This window comes from Dendrobates tinctorius, unplaced genomic scaffold, assembly GCF_039654945.1.
Source record: "Dendrobates tinctorius isolate UK_male_01 unplaced genomic scaffold, ASM3965494v1 ptg000070l, whole genome shotgun sequence".
Lineage (NCBI taxonomy): Eukaryota > Metazoa > Chordata > Amphibia > Anura > Dendrobatidae > Dendrobates > Dendrobates tinctorius.
In genome coordinates, this window is record NW_027361738.1 from 72,508,133 (window position 1) to 72,530,612 (window position 22,480).

The following is a 22,480-nucleotide window of genomic DNA, read 5'->3' on the forward strand; positions in this document are numbered from 1 at the left end:
GTTATGCCCCTGGCTGGGTCCCTGTCTGTGTTTCTCCTGTCCCTACTCTAGTTATGCCCCTGGCTGGGTCCCTATCTGTGTTTCCCCTGCACCTATTCTAGTTATGCCCCTGGCTGGGTCCCTTTCTGTGTTTCCCCTGCACCTATTCTAGTTACTCCCCTGGCTGGGTCCCTATCTGTGTTTCCCCTGCACCTATTCTAGTTATGCCCCTGGCTGGTCCCTATCTGTGTTTCCCCAGCACCTATTCTAGTTATGCCCCTGGCTGGGTCCCTATCTGTGTTTTCCCTGCACCTATTCTAGTTACGACCCTGGCTGGGTCCCTATCTGTGTTTCTCATGTCCCTACTCTAGTTATGCCCCTGGCTGGGTCCCTATCTGTGTTTCTCCTGTCCTTACTCTAGTTACGCCCCTGGCTGGGTCCCTATCTGTGTTTCCCCTGCACCTATTCTAGTTATGCCCCTGGCTGGGTCCCTATCTGTGTTTCCCCTGCACCTATTCTAGTTATGCCCCTGGCTGGGTCCCTATCTGTGTTTTCCCTGCACCTATTCTAGTTACGACCCTGGCTGGGTCCCTATCTGTGTTTCTCCTGTCCCTATTCTAGTTATGCCCCTGGCTGGGTCCCTATCTGTGTTTCTCCTGTCCCTATTCTAATTACGCCCCTGGCTGGGTCCCTTTCTGTGTTTCCCCTGCACCTATTCTAGTTATGCCCCTGGCTGGGTCCCTATCTGTGTTTCTCCTGCACCTATTCTAGTTACGCCCCTAGCTGGGTCCCTATCTGTGTTTCCCCTGCACCTATTCTAGTTACGCCCCTGGCTGGGTCCCTATCTGTGTTTCCCCTGCACCTATTCTAGTTACGCCCCTGGCTGGGTCCCTATCTGTGTTTCCCCTGCACCTATTCTAGTTATGCCCTTGGCTGGGTCCCTATCTGTGTTTCCCCTGCACCTATTCTAGTTATGCCCCTGGCTGGGTCCCTATCTGTGTTTTCCCTGCACCTATTCTAGTTACGACCCTGGCTGGGTCCCTATCTGTGTTTCTCCTGCCCCATTCTAGTTATGCCCCTGGCTGGGTCCCTATCTGTGTTTCTCCTGTCTCTACTCTAGTTATGCCCCTGGCTGTGTTCCTATCTGTGTTTCTCCTGTCCCTACTCTAGTTATGCCCCTGGCTTGGTCCCTATATGTGTTTCTCCTGCCCCATTTTAGTTATGCCCCTGGCTGGGTCCCTATCTGTGTTTCTCCTGCCCCATTCTAGTTATGCCCCTGGCTGGGTCCCTGTCTGTGTTTCTCCTGTCCCTACTCTAGTTATGCCCCTGGCTGGGTCCCTATCTGTGTTTCCCCTGCACCTATTCTAGTTATTCCCCTGGCTGGGTCCCTATCTGTGTTTCCCCTGCACCTATTCTAGTTATGCCCCTGGCTGGGTCCCTATCTGTGTTTCCCCTGCACCTATTCTAGTTATGCCCCTGGCTGGGTCCCTATCTGTGTTTCCCCTGCACCTATTCTAGTTATGCCCCTGGCTGGGTCCCTATCTGTGTTTCCCCTGCACCTATTCTAGTTATGCCCCTGGCTGGGTCCCTATCTGTGTTTTCCCTGCACCTATTCTAGTTACGACCCTGGCTGGGTCCCTATCTGTGTTTCTCCTGCCCCATTCTAGTTATTCCCGTGGCTGGGTCCCTATCTGTGTTTCTCCTGTCCCTACTCTAGTTATGCCCCTGGCTGGGTCCCTATCTGTGTTTCTCCTGTCCCTACTCTAGTTATGCCCCTGGCTTGGTCCCTATATGTGTTTCTCCTGCCCCATTCTAGTTATGCCCCTGGCTGGGTCCCTATCTGTGTTTCTCCTGTCCTTACTCTAGTTACGCCCCTGGCTGGGTCCCTATCTGTGTTTCCCCTGCACCTATTCTAGTTATGCCCCTGGCTGGGTCCCTATCTGTGTTTCCCCTGCACCTATTCTAGTTATGCCCCTGGCTGGGTCCCTATCTGTGTTTTCCCTGCACCTATTCTAGTTACGACCCTGGCTGGGTCCTTATCTGTGTTTTCCTTGCACCTATTCTAGTTAAGCCCCTGGCTGGGTCCCTTTCTGTGTTTCCCCTGCACCTATTCTAGTTACGCCCCTGGCTGGGTCCCTTTCTGTGTTTCCCCTGCACCTATTCTAGTTACTCCCCTGGCTGGGTCCCTATCTGTGTTTCTCCTGTCCCTATTCTAGTTATGCCCCTGGCTGGGTCCCTATCTTTGTCTCTCCTGTCCCTATTCTAGTTACGCCCCTGGCTGGGTCCTTTTCTGTGTTTCCCCTGCACGTATTCTAGTTACGCCCCTGGCTGGGTCCCTTTCTGTGTTTTCCCTGCACGTATTCTAGTTATGCCCCTGGCTGGGTCACTATCTGTGTTTCTCCTGTCTCTATTCTAGTTACGCCCCTGGCTGGGTCCCTTTCTGTGTTTCCCCATCACCTATTCTAGTTATGCCCCTGGCTGGGTCCCTATCTGTGTTTCCCCTGCACCTATTCTAGTTACGCCCCTGGCTGGGTCCCTATCTGTGTTTCCCCTGCACCTATTCTAGTTATGCCCCTGGCTGGGTCCCTATCTGTGTTTCTCCTGTTCCTATTCTAGTTATGCCCCTGGCTGGGTCCCTATCTGTGTTTCTCCTGCACCTATTCTAGTTACGCCCCTGGCTGGGTCCCTTTCTGTGTTTCCCCTGCACCTATTCTAGTTACGCCCCTGGCTGGGTCCCTATCTGTGTTTCTCCTGTCCCTATTCTAGTTATGCCCCTGGCTGGGTCCCTATCTGTATTTCTCCTGTCCCTATTCTAGTTATGCCCCTGGGTGGGTCACTTTCTTTGTTTCCCCTGCACCTATTCTAGTTACGCCCCTGGCTGGGTCCCTATCTGTGTTTCTCCTGTCTCTATTCTAGTTACGCCCCTGGCTGGGTCCCTTTCTGTGTTTCCCCTGCACCTATTCTAGTTATGCCCCTGGCTGGGTCCCTATCTGTGTTTCTCCTGCACCTATTCTAGTTACGCCCCTAGCTGGGTCCCTATCTGTGTTTCCCCTGCACCTATTCTAGTTATGCCCCTGGCTGGGTCCCTATCTGTGTTTCCCCTGCACCTATTCTAGTTACGCCCCTGGCTGGGTCCCTATCTGTGTTTCCCCTGCACCTATTCTAGTTATGCCCCTGGCTGGGTCCCTATCTGTGTTTCCCCTGCACCTATTCTAGTTATGCCCCTGGCTGGGTTCCTATCTGTGTTTTCCCTGCACCTATTCTAGTTATGCCCCTGGCTGTGTCCCTATCTGTGTTTCTCCTGTCCCTACTCTAGTTATGCCCCTGGCTTGGTCCCTATATGTGTTTCTCCTGCCCCATTCTAGTTATGCCCCTGGCTGGGTCCCTATCTGTGTTTCTCCTGTCCTTACTCTAGTTACGCCCCTGACTGGGTCCCTATCTGTGTTTCCCCTGCACCTATTCTAGTTATGCCCCTGGCTGGGTCCCTATCTGTGTTTTCCCTGCACCTATTCTAGTTACGACCCTGGCTGGGTCCCTTTCTGTGTTTCCCCTGCACCTATTCTAGTTACGCCCCTGGCTGAGTCCCTTTCTGTGTTTCCCCTGCACCTATTCTAGTTACGCCCCTGGCTGGGTCCCTATCTGTGTTTCCCCTGCACCTATTCTAGTTATGCCCCTGGCTGGGTCCCTATCTGTGTTTCCCCTGCACCTATTCTAGTTATGCCCCTGGCTGGGTCCCTATCTGTGTTTTCCCTGCACCTATTCTAGTTACGACCCTGGCTGGGTCCCTATCTGTGTTTCTCCTGTCTCTACTCTAGTTATGCCCCTGGCTGTGTTCCTATCTGTGTTTCTCCTGTCCCTACTCTAGTTATGCCCCTGGCTTGGTCCCTATATGTGTTTCTCCTTCCCCATTCTAGTTATGCCCCTGGCTGGGTCCCTATCTGTGTTTCTCCTGCCCCATTCTAGTTATGCCCCTGGCTGGGTCCCTGTCTGTGTTTCTCCTGTCCCTACTCTAGTTATGCCCCTGGGTGGGTCCCTATCTGTGTTTCCCCTGCACCTATTCTAGTTATGCCCCTGGCTGGGTCCCTATCTGTGTTTCCCCTGCACCTATTCTAGTTATGCCCCTGGCTGGGTCCCTATCTGTGTTTCCACTGCACCTATTCTAGTTACGCCCCTGGCTGGGTCCCTATCTGTGTTTCCCCTGCACCTATTCTAGTTATGCCCCTGGCTGGGTCCCTATCTGTGTTTCCCCTGCACCTATTCTAGTTATGCCCCTGGCTGGGTCCCTATTTGTGTTTTCCCTGCACCTATTCTAGTTACGACCCTGGCTGGGTTCCTATCTGTGTTTCTCCTGCCCCATTCTAGTTATGCCCCTGGCTGGGTCCCTATCTGTGCTTCTCCTGTCCCTACTCTAGTTATGCCCCTGGCTGGGTCCCTATCTGTGTTTCTCCTGTCCCTACTCTAGTTATTCCCCTGGCTTGGTCCCTATATGTGTTTCTCCTGCCCCATTCTAGTTATGCCCCTGGCTGGGTCCCTATCTGTGTTTCTCCTGTCCTTACTCTAGTTACGCCCCTGGCTGGGTCCCTATCTGTGTTTCCCCTGCACCTATTCTAGTTATGCCCCTGGCTGGGTCCCTATCTGTGTTTCCCCTGCACCTATTCTAGTTATGCCCCTGGCTGGGTCCCTATCTGTGTTTTCCCTGCACCTATTCTAGTTACGACCCTGGCTGGGTCCTTATCTGTGTTTTCCTTGCACCTATTCTAGTTACTCCCCTGGCTGGGTCCCTTTCTGTGTTTCCCCTGCACCTATTCTAGTTACTCCCCTGGCTGGGTCCCTTTCTGTGTTTCCCCTGCACCTATTCTAGTTACTCCCCTGGCTGGGTCCCTATCTGTGTTTCTCCTGTCCCTATTCTAGTTATGCCCCTGGCTGGGTCCCTATCTGTGTTTCTCCTGTCCCTATTCTAGTTATGCCCCTGGCTGGGTCCCTATCTGTGTCTCTCCTGTCCCTATTCTAGTTACGCCCCTGGCTGGGTCCTTTTCTGTGTTTCCCCTGCACCTATTCTAGTTACGCCCCTGGCTGGGTCCCTTTCTGTGTTTCCCCTGCACCTATTCTAGTTACTCCCCTGGCTGGGTCTCTATCTGTGTTTCTCCTGTCCCTATTCTAGTTATGCCCCTGGCTGGGTCCCTATCTGTGTTTCTCCTGCACCTATTCTAGTTACGCCCCTGGCTGGGTCCCTTTCTGTGTTTCCCCTGCACCTATTCTAGTTACGCCCCTGGCTGGGTCCCTATCTGTGTTTCTCCTGTCCCTATTCTAGTTATGCCCCTGGCTGGGTCCCTATCTGTATTTCTCCTGTCCCTATTCTAGTTACGCCCCTGGCTGGGTCCCTTTCTGTGTTTCCCCTGCACCTATTCTAGTTATGCCCCTGGCTGGGTCCCTATCTGTGTTTCTCCTGTCTCTATTCTAGTTACGCTCCTGGCTGGGTCCCTTTCTGTGTTTCCCCTGCACCTATTCTAGTTATGCCCCTGGCTGGGTCCCTATCTGTGTTTCTCCTGCACCTATTCTAGTTACGCCCCTAGCTGGGTCCCTATCTGTGTTTCCCCTGCACCTATTCTAGTTATGCCCCTGGCTGGGTCCCTATCTGTGTTTCCCCTGCACCTATTCTAGTTATGCCCCTGGCTGGGTCCCTATCTGTGTTTTCCCTGCACCTATTCTAGTTATGCCCCTGGCTGTGTCCCTATCTGTGTTTCTCCTGTCCCTACTCTAGGTGTGCCCCTGGCTTGGTCCCTATATGTGTTTCTCCTGCCCCATTCTAGTTATGCCCCTGGCTGGGTCCCTATCTGTGTTTCTTCTGTCCTTACTCTAGTTACGCCCCTGACTGGGTCCCTATCTGTGTTTCCCCTGCACCTATTCTAGTTATGCCCCTGGCTGGGTCCCTATCTGTGTTTTCCCTGCACCTATTCTAGTTACGACCCTGGCTGGGTCCCTATCTGTGTTTCTCCTGTCCCTATTCTAGTTATGCCCCTGGCTGGGTCCCTTTCTGTGTTTCCCCTGCTCCTATTCTAGTTACGCCCCTGGCTGGGTCCCTTTCTGTGTTTCCCCTGCACCTATTCTAGTTACTCCCCTGGCTGGGTCCCTATCTGTGTTTCTCCTGTCCCTATTCTAGTTACGCCCCTGGCTGGGTCCCTTTCTGTGTTTCCCCTGCACCTATTCTAGTTACGCCCCTGGCTGGGTCCCTATCTGTGTTTCTCTTGTCCCTATTCTAGTTATGCCCCTGGCTGGGTCCCTATCTTTGTTTCTCCTGTCCCTATTCTAGTTACGCCCCTGGCTGGGTCCCTTTCTGTGTTTCCCCTGCACCTATTCTAGTTACGCCCCTGGCTGGGTCCCTATCTGTGTTTCCCCTGCACCTATTCTAGTTATGCCCCTGGCTGGGTCCCTATCTGTGTTTCTCCTGTCTCTTTTCTAGTTACGCCCCTGGCTGGGTCCCTTTCTGTGTTTCCCCTGCACCTATTCTAGTTATGCCCCTGGCTGGGTCCCTATCTGTGTTTCTCCTGTCTCTTTTCTAGTTACGCCCCTGGCTGGGTCCCTTTCTGTGTTTCCCCTGCACCTATTCTAGTTACGCCCCTGGCTGGGTCCCTTTCTGTGTTTCTCCTGTCCCTATTCTAGTTACGCCCCTGGCTGGGTCCATATCTGTGTTTCTCCTGCACCTATTCTAGTTACGCCCCTAGCTGGATCCCTATCTGTGTTTCCCCTGCACTTAGGCTGGTTTCACATTTGCGTTTTTTTTCGCGGTATTTTAGCGCTAAATAGCGCATGCGTTTTTTTTTCCTATACTTTGCATGGGATGCGCTTATGTGCGCATACACATGCGTTTGTACGCGTTTTACCGCGCATGCGTTTTTTTTCGGTATGCGCTCGGGCGCACAAAATGCAACCTGTTGCATTTTTTGAGCGTCAGACTTGCCTCAAAAAAACGCATGCGCGCGCAATGCGTTTTTTTACAGCAAGACACCCATTATAAGTCTATGGTGAGCATATGTGCGCATTGGCATGCTTATGTATGCGTTTTTTTGCACATGCGTTTTTTTTTTACCATTAGTTTAGACAATGGAATTTAGGGGTTTGGGTTAGAGTTAGGGTTAGTTAAGGGGGTTTAGGGTTAGGGTTAGGGTCAGGGTCAGGGTTAGGGTTAGGATCAGGGTATGGTTTGGTTAAGGGTTAGGGTTAGGGTTAGGATCAGGGTATGGTTTGGTTAAGGGTTAGGGTCAGGATTAGGGTTAGGGTCAGGGTTAGGGTTAGGATCAGGGTATGGTTTGGTTAAGGGTTAGGGTCAGGGTTAGGGTCAGGGTTAGGGTCAGGGTCAGGGTTAGGGTTAGGGTTAGGATCAGGGTATGGTTTGGTTAAGGGTCAGGGTTAGGGTCAGGGTTAGGGTCAGGGTTAGGTTTAGGGTCAGGGTTAGGGTTAGTTAGGGTTTGGGTTAGGGTTAAGTATGGTTTGGTTAAGGGTTAGGGTCAGGGTTAGGGTTAGTAAAGTCATGGTTTGGGTTAGTGTGAGGGGCCACCTAATGTTGGAAAAAAACGCAAACGCGGTAAAAACGCACTAAAAACGCATACAAACGCATAAAAACGCTGCGTTTTTTCCATGCATGCTCATAAAAATGCTTGAAAAAAACGCATCAGTTGTATGCTTTTGTATGCGTTTTTTCAATGCGTTTTTTTGCGGGAAAAACGCGCTGCAAAAAAAAGCAAGTGTGAAACTAGCCTTATTCTAGTTATGCCCCTGGCTGGGTCCCTATCTGTGTTTCTCCTGTCTCTATTCTAGTTACGCCCCTAGCTGGGTCCCTATCTGTGTTTCCCCTGCACTTATTCTAGTTATGCCCCTGGCTGGGTCCCTTTCTGTGTTTCTCCTGTCCCTATTCTAGTTACGCCCCCGGCTGGGTCCTTTTCTGTGTTTCCCCTGCACCTATTCTAGTTACGCCCCTGGCTGGGTCCCTATCTGTGTTTCTCCTGTCCCTATTCTAGTTACGCCCCTGGCTGGGTCCCTTTCTGTGTTTTCCCTGCACATTGGAGGTCCATGTTGCCGGTTGTGTAGTAATTTTCAGCAGGACCTGTTCGGTGCCAGATGCACGGCTATACAATTAGAACTGTAAATGGTGATGCAGCCGTAAACCATCACTGCATCCTCTCTATTCCCAGAAGTCAGACCCTTCGTAGTGATAAAATGATGGCATATCCCAGTGATATCCAGTAGCAAAAATCCCTTTAAAGGGTTTGAGAGAGTTCCTTTCCTTCCGCCCCATTCGGGAATATAGCCTTCGTAGTTGGGGCTTGGCCTCTTTAAGCACAGCGCCGTTATTCTCCATGATCCCCATGTAATCATGTATGACTGCACGATTCCTCCGGAGGCCACACGTGGCTTTCCCTGGTTGGATCAGCTGATGTCTGGGGTTAGACACATACGTGGTTATAACATGATCAGCAATTTTAACCACAGTGCAAAGTTCCGCAGATAAGCCGGTCCTTACATTACTGCACTCATTATCAGTGCAGGTCACAGTGACCCCGGCAGGCTACAGCCCCGGCAATACTGCATCCACATTATCATTACTGCTCTTTTCTTACATAATCCAAGGAGAGGGCCGCAGATCTGGCTGAGAATGGGTTATAAGACCTGGCGGTACCCAACACAATATATACAATGCATGATCTGCACACTCAACCTCTCCATGAATGGTAGAAGGTGAATATACAGTTTAGGTCTTTGTGCACTTTTGCAGCCAATATTTCAATTATTCAAATTTATCTAAAATGTATCTGCCGTTTTGCGCATACAGCTTTTCTGCAGATCTTCGCATCTCCATAGTAAGACTGCACCGATGGAGAGGGATAAGCAAGAAGAGGGCTACGTGTTAGGGCCGTGTTCTCATATTCAGTAGCGAACACTTAACAACAAATCCAGCAGAAATCCTTTGGCAAAAAAGTTGTGCAAACAAAACTTTTTAGTCCGTTTTTTAAATAACTGATCTCTTCTGGATCTGTTTTTTTTTTTTTTTAACATTCACGTCTATGGAAAAAGGATCTGCTAATCAGCCATCAGTTTTTCTTTCATTTGGAACGGATCCGTTTTTTTTGTGTAGGGAGGGGGAGGAGGTGAGCTGTGAATGCTGGATAATGTGCTATCTATACAGAGGTGTTTTTGTAATCCTGCCTGTGATGACGAGATGACTGCGGAGAAGAGGGGACCTCTGCAGAACGGGATCTCTGCAGAACAGGATGTCTGCAGAACAGAATCTCTGCAGAACAGGATGTCTGCAGAACATGATCTCTACAGAACAGGATCTCTAGGATTTCTGCAGAACAGGATCTCTGCAGAACAGGATCTCTAGGATCTCTGCAGAACAGGATCTCTGCAGAACAGGATCTCTAGGATCTCTGCAGAACAGGATCTCTGCAGAACAGGATCTCTAGGATCTCTGCAGAACGGGATCTCTGCAGAACAGGATCTCTGCAGAGCGGGATCTCTACAGAACAGGATCTCTAGGATCTCTGAAGAACAGGATCTCTGCAGAGCAGGATCTCTAGGATTTCTGCAGAACAGGATCTCTACAGAACAGGATCTCTAGGTTCTCTGCAGAACAGGATCTCTGCAGAACAGGGTCTCTGCAGAACAGGATCTCTGCAGAACAGGATCTCTAGGATCTCTACAGAACAGGATCTCTGGGATCTCTGCAGAACAGGATCTCTACAGAACAGGATCTCAAGGATTTCTGCAGAACAGGATCTCTGCAGAACAGGATCTCTAGGATCTCTGCAGAACGGGATTGCTGCACAACGGGATCTCTACAGAACAGGATCTCTGCAGAACGGGATCTCTGCAGAACAGGATCTCTAGGATCTCTGCAGAACGGGATCTCTGCAGAACAGGATCTCTGCAGAACGGGATCTCTGCAGAACAGGATCTCTGCAGAGCAGGATCTCTAGGATCTCTGCAGAACAGGATGTCTGCAGAACATGATCTCTACAGAACAGGATCTCTACAGAACAGGATCTCTGCAGAACAGGATCTCTACATAACAGAATCTCTAGGATCTCTGCAGAACAGGATTTAGCCATTAAAAGAGTCAATGAAAACTGCAAGATTTCCAGATTTTTTTAAAATAAAATTTATGAAAAAATGTTAAAAATAATCACTAAAGCGTAAAATATGTTTAATTTAAAAGCTTGGTCATTTTCTGATGACCCTTTCCCTTTAATGTTGGTACGCCATCTATACTGGTGAGTCGTCAGCTGGCCATTTGCGGCTCACACGACGAGACCATGGTGGTCTTGTGATTTGCCATCTATGTAGAGAGCAGGTAAGGGTCTGTAGTGGGATCTCTACCTGGATTGGGGTAAAAGATGTATGAAATTCTCCTTTTTGTGGTAATTAATGTGATAACAATGATAACTTTATTGGTAGTAAAAAAAAAGCAGTCACTGGGGACGAGATACAATTATAATCCTAGTTCCCTGATTAAAGGCTCATACGGCCACATAGGAGTGTGTGAGCCGCCGTACAGCGTGCCGTCTGAGCAGGTTATTTACTGCAAATCTTGTGTATTACATTATCTTATCCAGACGGGATTATCGCTTCATAGCTTTCAGCATTTATAATGTGAACTGTGGACATAATAAGGGATAATTCAGTGCAGTGCAGCGGGTTTTATAATTCAGCCTTCACAAGAGACTGAGTGTGACCATTGTATACGCCGGCCACTTACCCATCTTCGCAACAGGTGTGTCTGCCAATTGCCCATTCCCTGTAGCCATCGTGCCTGGGCGTGCCGGCCACTTACCCATCCTCTGTGACCACTGTTACAATGGGCGTGCCGGCCACTTACCCATCCTCTGTGGCCACTGTTGCAATGGGCGTGCCGGCCACTTACCCATCCTCTGTGACCACTGTTACAATGGGCGTGCCGGCCACTTACCCATCCTCTGTGACCACTGTTACAATGGGCGTGCCGGCCACTTACCCATCCTCTGTGACCACTGTTACAATGGGTGTGCCGGCCACTTACCCATCCTCTGTGGCCACTGTTACAATGGGCGTGCCGGCCACTTACCCATCCTCTGTGACCACTGTTACAATGGGCGTGCCGGCCACTTACCCATCCTCTGTGACCACTGTTACAATGGGTGTGCCGGCCACTTACCCATCCTCTGTGACCACTGTTACAATGGGTGTGCCGGCCACTTACCCATCCTCTGTGGCCACTGTTACAATGGGCGTGCCGGCCACTTACCCATCCTCTGTGGCCACTGTTACAATGGGCGTGCCGGCCACTTACCCATCCTCTGTGGCCACTGTTACAATGGGCGTGCCGGCCACTTACCCATCCTCTGTGGCCACTGTTACAATGGGCGTGCCGGCCACTTACCCATCCTCTGTGGCCACTGTTACAATGGGCGTGCCGGCCACTTACCCATCCTCTGTGGCCACTGTTACAATGGGCGTGCCGGCCACTTACCCATCCTCTGTGGCCACTGTTACAATGGGCGTGCCGGCCACTTACCCATCCTCTGTGGCCACTGTTACAATGGGCGTGCCGGCCACTTACCCATCCTCTGTGGCCACTGTTACAATGGGCGTGCCGGCCACTTACCCATCCTCTGTGGCCACTGTTACAATGGGCGTGCCGACCACTTACCCATCCTCTGTGGCCACTGTTACAATGGGCGTGCCGGCCACTTACCCATCTTCTGTGGCCACTGTCACAATGGGCTTGCTGGCCACTTACCCATCTTCTGTGGCCACTGACACATTGGGCTTGCCGGCCACTTACCCTTTCCAAGAAGCTAGCATCCCGACCACTTACCCATTTCCTGTAGTCAAGATCCTAATCGGCACACCATCCACTTTGCACATTCCCTGTAGTCAGCGTCCTGACCTTTGTAGATATGGACCCATGTCCCTTTAATTAGACAAAACCCAAGGAAGAAAAATAAAATAAAAGAATGCAAAAAAAAAGAGCATTTACCCTTATCCATGTCCTGCTTTCCCCGGCACAGAGAATGAAGGGTGCAGTGTCCCACTTGCAGAGCCACTGGTCTATTCCGATTTCACAGTCCAATTCTCAGCCACGATCAGACCCCCACCGATCAAAAGTTATCGCCCCTCCTATATATATATATATATATATATATATATATATAATGTATGAAGGCAGTTTTCTCATGGAGATTATTCCTTTATTGTCCCAGGGAATATCCCTAGAAGAGCTGGACTCCTTGGCACCTGATATGATCCTGATGAGTCCTCCCTGCCAGCCTTTTACAAGGTACGGTAATATTGCGCTGACTATGAATGGTTACGTTATCCACAAGTGTGTTTTTAATTTTTGTGTGTATTAATAGATGTGGCAAGAAGTAGGCTGGGCGCAGACGAAACAGCCTTTACCTCATCGGTAAGGGGATCCTTATGTACAAAGCTCTCCTCATCTTTTCTCTCTTAGTAGTGACAGCACAGGTTCAAGTCCTGCTACAGGCTATAAAAGTAAAAAATAATATTTTGTTAAAAATATTAAAAAAATTTTAAAAAAATTAATAAATAAGAACAAAAAAAGTTTGAAAAATGGTGACACAAACCAAATTTTTTTTAAACTATGTTCTGATTTTTGTTCTAGTCACTAAAGTATATAAATGTAAGTGTGTGTGTATATACAGTTGTGGCCAAAAGTATTGACACCCCTGCAATTCTGTCAGATAATACTCAGTTTCTTCTTGAAAATGATTGCAAACACAAATTCTTTGGTATTATTATCTTCATTTAATTTGTCTTAAATGAAAAAACACAAAAGAGAATGAAGCAAAACATTGATCATTTCACACAAAACTCCAAAAATGGGCCAGACAAAAGTATTGGCACCCTCAGCCTAATACTGGGTTGGACAACCTTTAGCCAAAATAACTGCGACCAACCGCTTCCAGTAACCATCAATGAGTTTCTTACAATGCTCTGCTGGAATTTTAGACCATTCTTCTTTGGCAAACTGCTCCAGGTCCCTGATATTTGAAGGGTGCCTTCTCCAAACTGCCATTTTTAGATCTCTCCACAGGTGTTCTATGGGATTCAGGTCTGGACTCATTGCTGGCCACCTTAGAAGTCTCCAGTGCTTTCTCTCAAACCATTTTCTAGTGCTTTTTGAAGTGTGTTTTGGGTCATTGTCCTGCTGGAAGACCCTTGACCTCTGAGGGAGACCCAGCTTTCTCACACTGGGCCCTACATTATGCTGCAAAATTTGTTGGTAGTCTTCTGACTTCATAATGCCATGCACACGGTCAAGCAGTCCATTGCCAGAGGCAGCAAAGCAACCCCAAAACATCAGGGAACCTCCGCCATGTTTGACTGTAGGGACCGTGTTCTTTTCTTTGAATGCCTCTTTTTTTCTCCTGTAAACTCTATGTTGATGCCTTTGCCCAAAAAGCTCTACTTTTGTCTCCTCTGACCAGAAAACATTCTTCCAAAACGTTTTAGGCTTTTTCAGGTAAGTTTTGGCAAACTCCAGCCTGGCTTTTTTATGTCTCGGGGCAAGAAGTGGGGTCTTCCTGGGTCTCCTACCATACAGTCCCTTTTCATTCAGACGCCGACGGATAGTACGGGTTGACACTGTTGTACCCTCGAACTGCAGGGCAGCTTGAACTTGTTTGGATGTTAGTCGAGGTTCTTTATCCAACATCCGCACAATCTTGCGTTGAAATCTCTTGTCAATTTTTCTTTTCCGTCCACATCTAGGGAGGTTAGCCACAGTGCCATGGGCTTTAAACTTCTTGATGACACTGCGCACGGTAGACACAGGAACATTCAGGTCTTTGGAGATGGACTTGTAGCCTTGAGATTGCTCATGCTTCCTCACAATTTGGTTTCTCAATTCCTCAGACAGTTCTTTGGTCTTCTTTCTTTTCTCCATGCTCAATGTGGTACACACAAGGACACAGGACAGAGGTTGAGTCAACTTTAATCCATGTCAGCTGGCTGCAAGTGTGATTTAGTTATTGCCAACACCTGTTAGGTGCCACAGGTAAGTTACAGGTGCTGTTAATTACTCAAATTAGAGAAGAATCACATGATTTTTCGAACAGTGCCAATACTTTTGTCCACCCTGTTTTTTATGTTTGGTGTGGAATTATATCCAATTTGGCTTTAGGACAATTCTTTTTGTGTTTTTTCATTTAAGACAAATTAAATGAAGATAATAACAAAGAATTTGTGTTTGCAATCATTTTCAAGAAGAAACTGAGTATTATCTGACAGAATTGCAGGGGTGTCAATACTTTTGGCCACAACTGTGTGTGTGTGTGTGTGTGTGTGTGTGTGTGTGTGTGTGTGTGTGTGTGTGTGTGTGTGTGTGTGTGTGTGTTTTATCGCAGGAAATATATGAATATACCCCCGTTCCCGTTATGGTCATTACTACCTTCACAATAACCCAGGAACTACTCGCTGCCACCACCAGTCGTTTTTATACAGGCTGACTGGACGCCTGGTTCTGGTAGCGTATGGGTTCAGGGTGCAGTTTACAGAACAAAAAGAACAGAACTATTACATTTTATATTTAATCCAGAACGATAGGTAGTGTTTATAAAAGTATACAAAAGATTTTGCAAATGGGACAAAGTAATACAGCATGTACAGTTACACAAAATAAAATAGCTTAATAGAGAACTTACTACACTGGTCACAGAGATGGCTAAGCTAGCAGATAGAAACAATCCAATTGAAAATGTCTGGTTAACGGGATCAAGCCCACACTGGTATTTTCCTTAGCATTGAAAACAGAGCATAATTCGTCTTGACCTTTTATCAGCAAATGAGTTACACCCACACCCCTCCCCCTGGTGACCTCACCTGGGCCGGCTTGTGGGATTTTCTGAGCCCTTCAGGACTTTTGAAATTCCCAACGTTAACGATATCTTCACTCCAGATGATTGCAGAAGTTTAAGATTGCTGCCATATTGTCTATCGGGATTTTACCTTTCCATACATAGTTAACATGACATAGCTGGTGTCAGTGATCTCGCCACTGTTGATTTGAGGCTTATAGGCAGGTATCGCAGTTATGAAAGAAATATGCATATTCTTCCCCAATTAGTCCTGAAGTTGAAAATGTATGTCCAATCACTATCAGATCTATACAAACCCCAATATCTCTATCTGGACCCCAGATGGCTAGCAAAGATGTTTTGATGAAAGGCAGCTCATCCTGGATGAACAATAGTTACTCCTAAAGGTTATAAGATTTCCTGCTTCTTTTCTCCAATCTATAAATCCCAGTCTTGCTCACAATAGACATTCTGCTTGGCACTGCAGTTCACTGATTCAAAAGGAGCTTCCTGCATTTTAATTAAGATTTCTCACTACACCATAAGTTAACTGAGCAATTCTATTTAAAAGAGACTCTTAGATTGACTTGTATTGGAAGAAAAAGCTGGCAATGTGAGAGAGGAGGAGGGAGGTGGGTGAATGCCCCCTCACTAGTGTGGCTTTATGGTTCTAAATGTTGTTTGTAATATGTAAGTTTGGTATTGCTGTACTAGTACTGACCTGACAAAATCATGTTTTGTCACACAGCGATCGCTATAAAATCAAACCAACCTGAAAAAGGTGGAATTGCCTTAATTTTTACCTTTTCAACCCACCCACATGGGAGTTTTTTTATTTCCCGTTTTACAGTACATTATATAGTAAAATTAAAGGTGTCATTCAAAACTACAACTCGTCCTTCAAAAATAAACCAAGCCTTTATATGACTGTCATTGTTAGAATAAAAAAAAAGTTATGGATCTTGAAAGACAAAACAAAAGTGCAAAAAAATTAAAATAGGTTCCAATGGGAAGGAGCTAAAGACATGTCAGGAAAGACGATATAATAAAACCTCCACAGATATCAAAGGAAGGAGACAGGACTCTGACGTACGTTTCGCTATGTGGCTTTCTCAAGGAGTACTCTTTGAGAAAGCCACTGAGCGATATGTATATCGGAGTCCTGTGGTCTCTGAGGTTTTATTATGCTTATTATTTACCTATCCATTTGAAATATATTTATATATACCCATTTCCTGTAGTGTTTATTAATTTTCTATGTAGCTATAAAATTATACCTTTTTAGAATAAATATTTTTGATTGGTCTGTGGTTATTCAGTATTTGCGTAGTGAATATCCACATATGTAATATTACGTTATCTGTATCCTGGTGTTTGTTTGTGTATATGTATTTTTATGTGAATATGTATATAATATTTTACTTTTTTTTTTTAACTGTGAGCACAGGGGCTGGCACATACTACACCTCCCATCACCAGCACCTGCTGTCACTGTCGTCAGTGACAGCAGACATAGCCTGACGGGAGTAGTAGTCTCATCGCCCACGCCTGCTTTTTTTTTTTTTCCCGCAGGTCACCGCTGCGGGTCACAGTCAGCTGCGGGATCAAAAAGAATTGACATGATGCGGAAAATAAGGACGAGAATTTCCGCAGCATGTGCACACCAATACCGGATTCACATTGATTAACATTGCTTAAGTAATCACTTGCTTTTTTGGAGCATTTCCGTGCGGAAAAAACGCTGCAGAAACACAAGAAAAATTGGCAACGTGTGCACATATCCTAACACGTACATGTTTGAATTCATTTTGCAGCTTTATATTTTTCATACCCGCTTAAAACATGTATATAAGTGTATATATTATGATACTTTTTGCTGTTTTCTATAAGAATATTCTACGTTCTTCCTGTCTTAATGGCTTCTGTTTCCTTTCAGGATCGGCTTGCAAGGGGATGTGTCTGACCCAAGGGCAAAGAGTTTCCTGTACATTTTGGAAATCCTTCCAAGGTGCAGTGTCTGCTTTTTGATAGTGATAAGTCTCGTGATACTTAATTAGTTTATTAAGGGCTTTATCTCAGCATCATAAATGTGCGGTGCTTCCTATATTCTGTATTGATATTAGGTCCGTGTTCTCTTAGGGACTGTTTGTATATATACGGCAGCCTTTCCCCGGCCAGGCACGGCGTCCGTGTGCCGCCCCGTGCGTTTTTCCGGCACATATGTATAATGCATACTGTGTTCTGATTGGGTTCAGTGTAAAGGCTGTATGCAGTCTACTCTTCGGCTCCCCCTGGTGGAGACTTTTATATATCATCTTTACAACACTCACAATTCTGTTTGACATTTGCAGACTACAGAAACCTCCTCGTTATATTCTTCTGGAGAACGTGAAGGGATTTGAAACCTCCGAGGCGAGGTAATGGTATGTTCTATAACTTGAACATGCTACATGACTGTGAGACAAAGAAGGGTTGTCACTCCTGGGGACCATAGCGATCAGCTATTATATTTGGGTGAACCACTGCATAAGGAATTGGGTTCCCCAAATTACCACTGAGTACAGTGCTCATTGAAGCGTAGTCATTTGTTGTGAGTGGATGCCTGTGATATGCTAAGAGCCACATGGGTCACATCTCTCACCTTTTGCTAAAAGTATCAGCTAAATTGAAGTCAATGGAAGGTCCACAGCATAGCACTGAGGTCTCTTATGCTATCATTTCCACTTTTGCTTATTGTGGGGGTCCTAGAAGTCAGACCCTACAGATCATCCTATTATATCATACCCTAGACATATGTCATAACATGTAATTTGGGAACACCCCGTTGGTGCGTGGATGCAGCCTCTCAAATATGGTACAATGTTCATTTCGATTTTCGGATTTTTTTTTTTTTCTTTTTTAAATTTATGCAGAGACGCACTGATCAGAACATTAGAGAACCACGGATACATTTACCAAGAGTTCCTGCTATCACCGCCTTGTGTAAGTAGACTTCTCTAATCTACCATGTGGCATGCATTTTTTTTTTATTTAGAAACTTTTAATTTTTTTATCTATTTTTTAATGTCTTTTACTAAAGATATTAAATTGTGTAATATTTATTTTTATAAGTGAGGTTTCAGGTTACACCTGCTATTATAATCTATAGAAATTGGGAATGAGGAGCAGGGTGAGAAAACAAGCAGAGGGAGATACCGAAAGGAAGTGCTGATCTTTCTAACAACTTTTTTTTTACACTAGAGCTGGATTCACATCTACACTGCTTAGTAATGCATTTTCTCCATTCTGCTGCAGATTCTGTGTATAAACTAAGAAATGAAGAGCAGTAATGCCTCTATGAACCTGTGTATGGGAGACATCATTGCAGAGTGTCTCCACCCACCAGCTCAGAGTCATTTGTAATTTAATAGAGCCTACAGAGGGGATAATTAATGAAAATGCAGGATAACATAATGGCCAGAAATGGTGTTTTTCCTCATGTACACACAGAACATCCTATCCTGAAGAGTTACTTGAAGTCTTTTACACTACCCTAGAGCTGGAATCACATCTACACTGCTCAAATGCTGCCATTTCCTTCATGTTGCTGAAGCTTCCTTTTGTGTGTTAACTAAGAAATGAAGAGCAGTAATGCCTCTGTGACCAGTATGTGGGAGACATCATAATTGCAGAGTGTCTCTACCTACCAGCTCAGAGTGAATTGTAATTTAATAGAGCCTACAGAGGGGATAATTAGTGAAAATGCAGGATAACATAGTGGCCAGAAATGGTGTTTTTCCTCATGTACACACAGAACAGCTTATCCAGAAGAGTTACTTGAAGTCTTTTACACTACTCCAGAGCTGGATTCACATCTACACTGCTCATTGGTGCCATTTCCTCCTTGCTGTTGAAGCTTCTTTCTGTTTGTTAGCTAAGAAATTAAGAGCAGTATTGCTTCTGTGACCAGTACGTGGGAGACATCATCATTGCAGAGTGTCTCCACCTACCAGCTCAGAGACAATTGTAAATTAATAAAGCCTACAGAGTGGAAAATAGGTGAAAAATGCAGGAGAAAATTCATAATGGCCAGAAATGGTGTAATTCTTCATGTACACACAGAACAGCTTATCCTGAAAAGTTATCCTTTAAGTACAGAACGGTATATTTGAAAAAAAATTAGTTATTCCTTACACTTTTACTCCTGTTGTAAGACAAGACTGCCAAGTTTTACAGTAAGGTTCTCATTAAATCTTTCACTATTTCAATGTTTTACAAGCTCGGAATCCCAAATTCAAGGCTGCGATACTTTCTCATTGCAAAGCTTCAAGGGGAACCGTTTGCTTTCCAGACCACCAATAAAGTGAGTAGCCATCTGTTTGCTTTTTTATTCCTTTTAGTTTTCCTTTTTAAAGCGCCATCAGGCCTATAGATTGGGACTTGTGTTACTCTTCATGTTTAAAACAGATTTATCATTTCTTCAATCTTGAAAATTTAAGAAACACTTTCTGCCATAGGGAAAAAAAACAGTCTGAAACCTTCATTCCAAACTGTAGCACCCACCAGAATGTAGGACGCACCCAAGTTTAGACAACAAAAAAGTTAAATAAAGAATTTTCCGACCAATTAAAATTTCCAAGATGGTAGAGGGGATAAATAACACCAGCATTGATCATTGAGGGTAGTAAAGTGGTTAATATTTTATTACCTATTGGTCTGGAGTAGAAGAAAGGATATAATTTTATTCCCTGGTGTTCTAGGGTACAAGACTGATTATTTTTTTATATTCCCTGGTGGTCTTAGAGTACAAGGAGGGTATTTTTTTTCATTCCCTGGTGGTCTAGTGTGGAAGATGGGTTATTATTTTTTGTTCCCTGTTGTCTAGGATAGAAAATAAGTACACTTTTTATTAAGTAGTAGTCTTAGTTATTGGTATAAAGTAGAAGAGGAGGAGTTGATATTATATTCCCTGGTAGTCTAGGGTAAAGCGTCCTTCCTTGGTGGTCTAGGGAAAGTTACTAATGGTAATGTCTCCTTTCTTCTGGTATAGTGGGAATGAATGTCTTTTGTTCTCCGTTTAGATACTTGAGGAGTTTCCTCGCTCTGATACATCGGAGCCGGCCTGTCCTAGCAGCGCTGTCTGCCGGCAAAGAAACTTACAGACCGATGAGAAAAGTCTGCGCCACAAGCAATGGCCAGAAGGAGCCTTTCTGTACAAACTAGAAACTGCTGAGCAGCTGGAGAGAAAACGGAGTCAGGACAATGACTGCTCTGTGCAAACCCTGCAAGACTTTCTGGAAGACAGTGTGGAGAGCGGCCCCTACCTTCTGCCCCCAAAGGCTTTACTCAGATATGCGCTCATTCTGGATATTGTTAAACCAGCATGTAGAAGGTCAACGTGCTTTACAAAAGGGTGAGCGTGTCCGCAGGTGTATATGTATGTGCAAGGGAAGCCCTGCTAGTCCATAGTTTAGTACCACTGCAGTGTGTCATGGGGGTAAAATACATAAGAAGCTGGCGAACCTTGTAGATAGAATGTAATTTTCTCATACTGATCCCAAGTTACATTCTGTATTATACTCCAGAGCTGTGCTCACTATTCTGCTGGTGCAGTCACTGTGTACATACATTACTGATCCTGTACTGATCCTGAGTTACATCCTGTATTATACCCCAGAGCTGCACTCACTATTCTGGTGGTGCAGTCACTGTGTACATACATTACTGATCCTGAATTACATCCAGTATTATACCCCAGAGCTGCACTCAATATTCTGCTGGTGCAGTCACTGTACATACATTACATTACTGATCCTGAGTTACATCCTGTATTACACTCCAGAGCTGCACTCACTATTCTGCTGGTGCAGTCACTGTGTACATACATTACTGATCCTGTACTGATCCTGAGTTACATCCTGTATTATACCCCAGAGCTGCACTCACTATTCTGGTGGTGCAGTCACTGTGTACATACATTACATTACTGATCCTGAATTACATCCAGTATTATACCCCAGAGCTGCACTCAATATTCTGCTGGTGCAGTCACTGTACATACATTACATTACTGATCCTGAATTACATCCAGTATTATACCCCAGAGCTGCACTCAATATTCTGCTGGTGCAGTCACTGTACATACATTACATTACTGATCCTGAGTTACATCCTGTATTATACCCCAGAGCTGCACTCACTATTCTGGTGGTGCAGTCACTGTGTACATACATTACATTACTGATCCTGAATTACATCCAGTATTATACCCCAGAGCTGCACTCAATATTCTGCTGGTGCAGTCACTGTACATACATTACATTACTGATCCTGAGTTACATCCTGTATTATACTCCAGAGCTGTGCTCACTATTCTGCTGGTGCAGTCACTGTGTACATACATTACTGATCCTGTACTGATCCTGAGTTACATCCTGTATTATACCCCAGAGCTGCACTCACTATTCTGCTGATGCAGTCACTGTGTACATACATTACATTACTGATCCTGAATTACATCCAGTATTATACCCCAGAGCTGCACTCAATATTCTGCTGGTGCAGTCACTGTACATACATTACATTACTGATCCTGAGTTACATCCTGTATTACACTCCAGAGCTGCACTCACTATTCTGCTGATGCAGTCACTGTGTACATACATTACATTACTGATCCTGAGTTACCTCCTGTATTATACCCCAGAGCTGCACTCACTATTCTGCTGGTGCAGTCTCTGTGTACATACATTACATTACAGATCCTGAGTTACCTCCTGTATTATACCCCAGAGCTGCACTCACTATTCTGCTGGTGCAGTCACTGTGTTCATACATTACATTACTGATCCTGTGTTACATCCTGTATTATACTCCAGAGCTGCACTCACTATTCTGCTGGTGCAGTCACTGTGTGCATACATTACATTACTGATCCTGAGTTAAATCCTGTATTATACTCCAGAGCTGCACGCACTATTCTGCTGGTGCAGTCACTGTGTACATACATTACATTACTGATCTTGAGTTACATCCTGTATTATACTCCAGAGCTGCACTCACTCACTATTCTGCTGGTGCAATGACTGTATACATACATTACATTACTGATCCTGAGTTACATCCTGTATTATACCCCAGAGCTGCACTCACTATTCTGCTGGTGCAGTCACTGTGTACATACATTACATTACTGATCCTGAGTTACATCCAGTATTATACCCCAGAGCTGCACTCACTATCCTGCTGGTGCAGTCATTGTGTACATACATTACATTACTGATCCTGAGTTACATCCTGTATTATACTCCAGAGCTGCACTCACTATTCTGCTGGTGCAGTCACTGTGTACATACATTACATTACTGATCCTGAGTTACATCCTGTATTATACTCCAGAGCTGCACTCACTATTCTGCTGGTGCAGTCACTGTGTACATACATTACATTACTGATCCTGAGTTACATCCTGTATTATACTCCAGAGCTGTACTCACTATTCTGCTGGTGCAGTCACTGTGTACATACATTACATTACTGATCCTGAGCTACATCCTGTATTATACTCCAGAGCTGCACTCACTATTCTGCTGGTGCAGTCACTGTGTACATACTTTACATTACTGATCCTGAGTTAAATCCTGTATTATACTCCAGAGCTGCACTCACTA

The 22,480-nt window shown here is 45.8% G+C and overlaps 1 protein-coding gene across 3 annotated transcripts in view; it reads left to right on the forward strand.

Annotated features, from left to right (window-relative positions):
* The window catches only part of TRDMT1 (tRNA aspartic acid methyltransferase 1), a 48,564-nt gene that overhangs the window by 19,660 nt on the left and 6,424 nt on the right, over window positions 1–22,480 (forward strand). For 2 of the 3 annotated variants that reach the window (XM_073581880.1, XM_073581877.1), the window contains 6 exons: window positions 12,216–12,292; window positions 16,768–16,839; window positions 17,183–17,248; window positions 17,744–17,813; window positions 19,090–19,173; window positions 19,892–20,223. In XM_073581880.1, coding sequence (XP_073437981.1) covers window positions 12,255–12,292; window positions 16,768–16,839; window positions 17,183–17,248; window positions 17,744–17,813; window positions 19,090–19,173; window positions 19,892–20,223 — 662 coding nt within the window. In that variant the 5' untranslated portion in view covers window positions 12,216–12,254. Of the gene's footprint in view, window positions 1–12,215; window positions 12,293–12,368; window positions 12,419–16,767; window positions 16,840–17,182; window positions 17,249–17,743; window positions 17,814–19,089; window positions 19,174–19,891; window positions 20,224–22,480 lie in introns of those variants that run through there. The other variant, XM_073581879.1, reaches the window with a different exon arrangement.